General features: G+C 43.9%; 1 protein-coding gene across 1 annotated transcript; it reads right to left on the reverse strand.

Annotated features, from left to right (window-relative positions):
* Positions 1-2394: 2394 nt before the first annotated feature.
* LOC136479976 (uncharacterized) lies at positions 2395-2997 on the reverse strand. Its single transcript, XM_066477665.1, has one exon. It carries the CDS (start codon positions 2995-2997, stop codon positions 2395-2397), a length of 603 nt encoding a protein of 200 aa, XP_066333762.1.
* Positions 2998-9071: the final 6074 nt, after the last annotated feature.

Here is a 9071-nt window from a genome sequence, read left to right on the forward strand (position 1 = left end):
AAGCCGCCAAGAAACTCATCAAGGACATGCACTATGAGGGGCGCATCCAGGCCGTGATCCAATACCACAGGGAAATTATTAGAGTGAGGCTCCCTAAAAGTGCGGTAAGAACCATGAGGCTGACCCGGGAATAATACCTGAAGGTAAATATAGAACATTAATACTTATTTTTTCTGAGATTAATTACGCTTAATTTCATCTTCTTATATGTCATATACTTGATGACGTAGGTGCCTCCATGGTGGTGCACCTATGATCTGCAGTGCTGGGCCCAGATGGTGGACAGGTGGTGCGACCCCGCGTGGGAGGAGAATCACAACGCTTGTCGGGAGCGGCATTTGCTGATGCCGGGTGCACCACACCATCAAGGCAACCTCAACCTCTCAGAATACATGGCTAGATGGGTACGCGAATTCATTTCTTTATTTTAACACTCAATTATGCATAATTTCTAATCATATTGCTTTTTTTGCAGTCGGCGGCACATGGTGGTGAGCCATGCTCCCAGTTCATGGCATATGCTTTGGCCCACAAGGGCAAGGCGACGGCTGACATCGCCTACAACCCGAAGGACCCACCCTCGGCATACAACAATGAGTCCATCCACAACCACCTCGATGGATACACATCGATGGCAAGGGCGGTCCATGGCCCAGAGTACGATCCGAGCGCCCATGACCTTGATGGAGAAGTGGTCATGAGGGCGGGAGGAGGCAAGAAGCATGGCCGGTTCTGGATTGGCGACAGCACAATCGATACGGATAGTACTCCCACACTCTCCTAGATTCGAGCACGGAGCACGAGTTCCAGCCTGACGATACGCCCACGACCGGACTCTACACGGTTCCAGATGAACGCACTCTAGGTTATTTCTGTTTTATTCATCGTTCATTGATTTTTACATACTTTTGCATTGCATTGTAATATTGGGATAAAATATTGCAGGCTCAGCTAGAACAAGAAATGAGGCACCGGGAGGAGCTAGAAGCGAAGATGGAGGCAGAGCGGCAGAGGATGGAGGCAGAGTGGCTACAGATGTTTGAATATATGAGGGGTATTTATGCTGCAATCGATCAACCTCCGCCACCGATGCTAGTCCCTCCTCAACCTGCTCCAAATACCGTTTCAGGCACTGTGAGTCACTTTACAACCTTACAATCACCATTTCTAGTTTATATAGAATCAATCTTACAAAGATGCCCAGACACTAGAAACTTAGTGACTAATGCTATATGTTTGTTACCAACTAGTACTTAAGCAATCATACTAGAGCACAATGCAACTGAGAAGATATTGCTGATAGTTGCAAGGGTTATACTAGTTAGGCAGTAGAGATACCATACGTGTTGTTCAATCTTGTCTCACACATGCAATCTTTTCTCCTTTGTGCAGAATCAATCAGCGGCATCGAATGAGCCTTATGACCTAGCGTGGTCGCAGTGGAACCTGTGGCCTAAGTGATTACTTGTGATTTTATTTGTATTTACATTTGTGGATTACCTATGACTACTTGTGACTACTTATGACTATTTATGGTTGTGAATGAACCTACTAGTGATTCTAAAGTTTATTTGCATTTATGTGTTGTCAATATATCTATATGAATTGTCTGTGATGCTTATTGTGAACTATCTGTGATGGATGTGATATTTATTTGAATATGGTACGTGGCTATGACCGAACCAAATAAACTAATTATATGTGGCAGCTTTGCCGAGTGTTACACTCGGCAAAAGCGCTATCTGCCGAGTGCCATGAAAAATACACTCGGCAAATCGGACATGTGGCAAAAATCTGTGCATTCTGGGACAAAAATGGCTTCTTTACCGAGTGTTTGCGCTGTGGCACTCGGCAAAGAAGCCAACATTTGTACATTCTGGGCCAGTCTTTGCCGAGTGTCCGGTATTTGACACTCGGCAAAGAAGGAAGGTTTGCCGAGTTCCCGGTATTTGACACTCGGCAAACCAGCTAGTTTTGCCGGGACAAGGAGGCAGGTTTGTCGAGTGTTAGGTCCGGGACACTCGGCAAAAGCGCCTTCACCGTCTCCGTGCCATCACGTTACTTTTTTTCGCCGAGCGTCGGTTTCAGCTCTCGGCAAAGTATTTGCCGAGTGCCCGATAGAAAACACTCGGCAAAGAGACGTTTGCCGTCACTGTAGATGTCGTGTGCTGTTTGCCGAGTATTACACTCGGCAAATCATTTGCCGAGTGTTTTTGGGCTTTGCCGAAGCCACTGTTTCCAGTAGTGACTATTACTTTGGGAAGTCCGCCACACTTGGAAATGAGTTTTCGTAGCTCGGGATATTCAGAATCCCTTAAAGCAGACGAATCTAGAAATATGCCTACCTACATTACTGAAAAGAAGTTAATTAGTGATAGTTATTTTATCAATCAATCACACTTTAGATTCTGGTTCGCCATAGGCCTCCCTGATGACGGGTGTGGTATCAGCATTACCACATGCCGCCCAGATTGAGATCACTCCGAGTCCAAGGTTTGCTTGGTGATCAACAACTTGGTTAGATCTCCTAATCCTTTGCATCTTTGTGGTATCTTTTGCTTTGACGAGCATGTCAAATGTTGTCGCACCGACAGAAGCACCAGGCACCAACTGTTGCTGCGTGACGGGCTTGGAACTTGAATCGCTGATGAGGTTGTAGCGCATGTTCCGAAGGCTCACCTCCTCAACCCTGCCCTTGAGCAGTTTTATCTCAGCGAGACAGCGACCGCCTTGTCCAGCGGCAGCTCTGGCCTGATGAAGCCTAGGAGGCAGCGCCAATACCAATCTGAGACGCATACTCGATGCAGCCTCCACGTTGTAGGCGAGGTCGCGAACCTGTCTCACCCAGGTCCTCACCACGTTGTCCCTGGCACGTTCCTCATCTGCGACATTGAGGAAGGACTGCATCATCTGGAACTCACCGGTGATGAACGCCAGGTCGTTCTGCGTGCTCTGCCGCAGCGTTGCCTCCTCCTCAATCTCCGCCAGGTCCGCCATTGCTTCTCCCCTGCCTGTCTCTCCTAGATACTCTAGCTTGTTTGTCTGTGGTAGCAGGCTAGTGATTGGTGATGCTTTTGCTCGGAGGAATTGTGGAACCTCGGCGCACCTAGAGATGGGAATAGATTGGGAGGTATTAGCTAGGCATGACCATAATCAACTGGGAGTTTGGGACACTGCAATCATGTCTTGCCTGGCCAGATCCGTGAGCTGAGTTGGATCTCTGATGTATCTACGTTGCCGTTGACTAGCAAAACGTAGTCGACCCCCTTGAGCCTTCCAATTTTTAGTTTCAAACTAATTAATGCAGAAACTCAATCATGCGACGGCGGGGCGGAGCAGTTAGGGGAGGGCAGGGCAGAGCGGTGGGGGCGGCGGGTGAGGAAGGCGGGGGTGGGGCAGGCAGGGCGCAAGGAAGACGACGCGGCCGGGTTGCGCGCTCCCACAAAGCGTGACCAGTCGTGGCATATTTGCGTCCAATTATTGGGTAGAGAGGGAAGTCCAACCTATGTGCAGTGGTGCCCAAAACCTAAATAAACTGTTTTTCCAAATCCACCGTTACATAGCCTACCTAATAATAATATTAAACCATGATAAGCTTCTTGGTTTCGATCTTTTTTTGGGGGGGTTTCTCCCGTCTGCCTTTTTATTTTTCTTTCTATTTTCCGTTAGTTTCTCGACTCTATTTTTTGTTTTGTTCGTTTTTCTTTTCTGTGTTTATTAGTTTTGTCCGTTTGAGCTATTTTTGCCGTTCTATACTACTATTTTTACTTTTCACCTTTTCTATTTTTCTTATAAACATAAAAAACAAATATATAATGAATAAATGAAATGTTACATATCTTTGAACACTTGATCTTTCATTAATCTCTACAACTAAAAAAATATTAAGAGAAGACTCTACCCGACTCAAGTCGTGCGTCGCCCCGCCTCGCTCTGCCCGGCTTCGCTCGCTCCTCGACGGCGCCATAAAAACTTCTCTTCAAATACCACTTCCCATGGGCCTGCGTGATCAGGCTTGAGCAAATGCCAACCACACGCCCAACGTAATCATTCGGTCCGTTTCTGTGATCTCGGCATACAGCATGAACGATCGTGCGCCACAGTCATTAATCATGCATGCATGGCTAACGCGATTTTCTCCCATAGTCACTTATCTCTCTTATCTTTCTTTTCTTGTGTAAGTGAATTTGCCCCTTTGTGGGTTTTGGTGGATTAATGACATCCAATTAGGGACTAATGAGTTTATCGAGTGATATTGCAGGCCTTAGTCCCTTGGAAGATTTAAAAGAAAGTTTCTATGAAAAGGCACCCCTCAATTCGAAGTTTAAAGCGACTTCCGAACTCAAGTGGTTTCAATTCTCTATTTGGTTTGAATTTGTGTTTAGGTTGTGCCGCACTATAAAGAGGAATGCAAATCTAGATGGTCTGAAGAAGATAGAGTGCTCAAGTATCAAATTAAAATCTATTTGAGAGACACTCTATCACAACACGGGCACTTGGGAAAGGGTTTTGTAATCTTCCTCTGTCGGAGGTACCGACACGCGTCGATAGTGATGAGGTTGGCAGAGTTCTTCCTCTTATACCTTTCTGCCGGTGGTACCAGTAACCGTCAGTGGTACCGGCGTGTTTGGCAGAACCTGCCTGTGCTGGTGGTACCAACACTCGTCGGTAGTACCGGCGGCTGAGCGTGCGCCCCTGTGTCGGTAGTACTGATAGTCCTTGTTTGCGCAGCCTCAGCACTTGTCCGTACTGTAGGCCGTACTAAAGCCCTCGGCATCGGTTCGGTACTTCCGACGCCACTCTGAACGGTTACTTTTCCCCTTGGGGTATAAATATCAACCCCCTCCTTTCTAACCATTATCCACTCATTCACTCACGACCTACCTTCAGCCAAAACACCTCTCTTGCATTCAAGGCCTTCTCCTCTCCTCCTCTTTGCTCCTAGCTTCAAATCTTGCAAGAGTTTGAGTTGAGAGAAGGGATTTGGTGTGGAAAACATCGAAGCAAGTTTGAGCACTTGATTTCTTCGTCAAGCCGGTTGGATTTGTGTTTGTTACTCTTAGGGCTTTGCCCCTAGCTGGCTAAGCTTCATACGGGAGCTCCCGGACCGTGGGAGAACCCTGGGAAGTTTGTATTACCCTTGATTTTCTAGAAAAGAACTCAAGTTGACCTTTGTGGTTGCTTGGGGAGGCAAGGAGGTAGAAGAGACTCCGACATTAGTGGTCACCTCGACAACGAGGACGTAGGTACTCCTTGGTGGGGTGGCCGAACCTCGGGATAAATCTTTGTGTCCCACGTGCTTGTTGTTGTTGTGATTACTTGTTCTTCGTTGTCTCTCTCCCCCTCAAGCTAAATCTTAGGATACAACAACCCTGTCATTTTTTGACATTTTCACCATAACAAAAGCGAGAACATCATTAAATCAGCTAGTTTATGACATTAACCTTCCAGTCTTTCGACTTAATGATGCAAAAAAAAAAATATTGTCACAACAATGTCATGATGCTCGTCCGCCATGCTCTTATGACAATACCTGCTATGTCATAGCGGTTAATCTGCAATGTCATAAACCTATGACACTGCTTTTATGTGACAAAACCTTTTATTTTAGTATTTAAAATATCCTTGCCACGTTAGCTGAGCCTATGACAAAAAAATTATGTCATAAAAACTTTTCTTGCATTATTTGAAATATGTTTGCCATGTTGGCATACTTGGCCTTACCTTCCTGGCCAAAAAAACTGCTATACCAGCTCCAACTAGGGATCAAACCCTGCATCAAAAGATTCGTAAGGCACATTATGAACCACTAGGCTAACAAGGTCCGTCTATTATTTTTATATAAAATTCTATCTATATACACTGAGGAGATAAATCAAACTCATGCCGTGCAGCAGAGCAAGTTCCAACCAGCCCACACAGCACACGCAAAGGAAAAAGGCCACTCCAGACCGCTGGAAAAAAACTTCAGAAACCCGAAAGAAAAAGAACCAGCCAACACAGACCGCTGGAAAAAAAAACTTTAGAGAACCGAACCGAAAGAAAGATAAGACTTGGGAAAGATTCGAATCTGAGACCACACACAGGCAAACCATCAACTTCACCACCACGCCATCCACTTATACTCATTACCTATTTTAAAGAGAGCTGACAAAGGAAGGAGATTCCACTAAATCAACCAGCAGTAAGCACTTACGCCGGTTCAACTGGGGACGATAATATTGTTTTAGAATTTTTTATTTGCTCAAATATGTTGGAAAAAACAAATCTAATAAAAATATAGAAATAAAAAAATCCTCCGAGGACAGCGGCAAGGGGCGCACGAGGCCAACATGCTCCTTACCACACCAGCAGGAGCATCAATGACAGCCATCGTACGCCACGCCAGCAACCAGACCATCGGCCCACGGCTGGCCATGCACGCGAAATATTCAAAAAAAATAAAACACCCGTACACCAGGAGTCGAACCTGTGACCGGCTGCTGTGGAGTGCAAAGTCCCCTCGCGCTCCTGGCAGCCTGGTTGTGGCCACGGCCGAGGAGCCTCCCCACTTCCCCTCGCGCAGGCCCGTTGGGCGGCCAAACTCAAATGTTTTGGCAGTTTTTTTGTTTAGAGAAAAAATTGTCAAAAACACATACTCAACCAAGTTTCGAACCCTGCCCAATCCAATTAGAAGTGCACAACAAGACCACTTGACTACAATCACTTTGTTGCATGTTGTTGTAAATTAATATTTATAGTAGTGATGCAGTAACCTAGAGTTTCTAGATTAATTTTCAGAAGAAAAATAAATTAGAAAATAGTAGAAAACTTGTCATATTTTCAAATTAAAATTTTTGAATTGTTCAACTCAAATGATGAAACGACCAAAAAAAAGTTGTCACTCTCGATGAGTTCTAAAAATTTGTAGTGGGCAACTTTTCCATTTGAAATCATTTATTATCCCAACATTTTGTTTGAAGTTCTTATAATTTTTGAAATCAAAGTTGTAGATCTCGATGAGGTCTAAAACTTTGTAGTTGACAACTTTTTCATTGGTCCTAAAATCTTATCTGAAATTCTCATATTTTAAAATTCAAATGTAATAATATCTAAACTTCGTTAGAAAAATCTACAAACTTGCATGACAACATGATTTTGGTGTATAATCATTGCATAAAAATTTCAAATAATTTTAACAAAATAGTATTGCATATTGTTTACAAATGGATACATCTCACACATAGTTATAGGACTAAATGAGAGATGTTTCTATTTGTGAAGGATGTATAGTCCCACTCTGTCAAAATGGCTTGAATTTTTTTTTGAACCATGCAGACCCAAAGTATGGCCCCATATAAAATTTTACATTTTTCTGATCAATTTTGGTCATTATTACATTTATTTTGTGCTAAACTAGAGAAAGAAGATTGAATTAGCCCTTCAAAATAATATAATTTCCCATCCACCTCCACCAAGATTGGTTCACTGGGCCATACAAGACCAAGTATAAAAATTTGGTATTATTTTGGATCGTTTCAGGGGTAGCCTCAGTTCAACCTGTAATTACTTCATACCGTCACACATAAATTCATTTAAACTGTAGATAATATCAAACCAACTTTAAAAAATCTAAAACTTAGTGTTTCCTTAACTTGTGATACGTACAAGGTTGATAAAAAGTTTGAGACACATATGACACTGAAATGCCCAAGAGCTATGAAAACTAAGGAGTTGTAGTCAAGGTTCGACGCATCCATTTGGTGAACCACATATATTTCAGATCTGTCAAAATAGCTTGAATTTTTTTGTGCAAGCATGCATACCCAACTTACATTTTTATGATCAATTTTGGTCATTATTACATTTATTTTGTGCTAAACTAGAGAATTGAGGTTGAATTATCCCTTCAAAATAATATAATTTTCCATCTATGATTGCCCTAGTTTGGTTTTGGCTAATTGATGAAATTCATTAGACTAACCCTATCATCTAAGTGTACAGATGAGATAGGTTGGTCCAACTCCAAGAAGGAGCTAGATGGCACTCAAAGGTGATGGGGATAGCCACAAGGTGATGATCAAGTGCTCCAACTTGGAAAAAAAGAAAGAGAAAACAAAACCCTATAGACTCAAGGCAAAGGTATAAGATAGGGCTTTTATTTTGCCGGTTAAGACGTAATAGAGTGAGTGATTGGGTTTAAAATAGATAGCCGTACTATTAAGAGGGGAAATCTTAAAGCGAATACGGTTATCTAAGTGCCACTAGGTGATCTAACTCCTTGCATGTGCATTAGGACCTAGTGAGTGCTAAACAACCCTTGAAAAATGTCTTGTGAAAATGCTAACTCACATACACAAGTGTTTGGATCTTTGTGGAGTTAACACTTTTGCACAAGGGTAGAAAAAAAGAAGAGAAGGAGCTGCTCTGCCTGCATCGGACAGTGAAAGTCGTAGGCATTGGACAAAGTGAGGTAACGTCCGATGGCTTACCCTAACTCAGGATCAATGCTAGTGCTGCATCGGACGCTAGCGGAACAGACATCAGACAAATGGTTTGTTGTCTGATGTGATTTGGGCAGCCTCGGGTTGGCTACAGACTTGCATCGGACGCAACGCTAGCACTGTTCACATGAAGACCGAAGAGTCAACGGAGCATCGAACACTGAAGTGTGTCCGATGGACCCCCATGGGACGTGTCAGATGTGATTTGGATCTCTCTGGATGCTCTCTGGAAGACATCGAATGCTGAGGAGCAACTAGTCCGATGTGTATCAGACGCTACGACGCGGAGAGAGCCGATGGAGCGTAACGGCTATTTCAAATAGCTAGTCGCTAGGGTGATGACACTTGCAGCATCGGACATTCATGCTTTGTCTGATGGCTATAGTGTCGTTGTCCAATGGTCCCACAGAAAGCCCAATGAAAGGGTAACGGCTACTTGAGCCATTGGGGCTCTATAAATAGAGGTTGCCTGGCTCTTGCTCACTCTCTTGGTCCTCCAACATATGGATACACCTTGTGAGCATACTCAAGGCTCTCCCACTCATCTCCTTGATTGATCCATCATCTTTGTGAGATTGAGCGTGATCC

This window comes from Miscanthus floridulus, chromosome 9, assembly GCF_019320115.1.
Source record: "Miscanthus floridulus cultivar M001 chromosome 9, ASM1932011v1, whole genome shotgun sequence".
NCBI lineage: Eukaryota > Viridiplantae > Streptophyta > Magnoliopsida > Poales > Poaceae > Miscanthus > Miscanthus floridulus.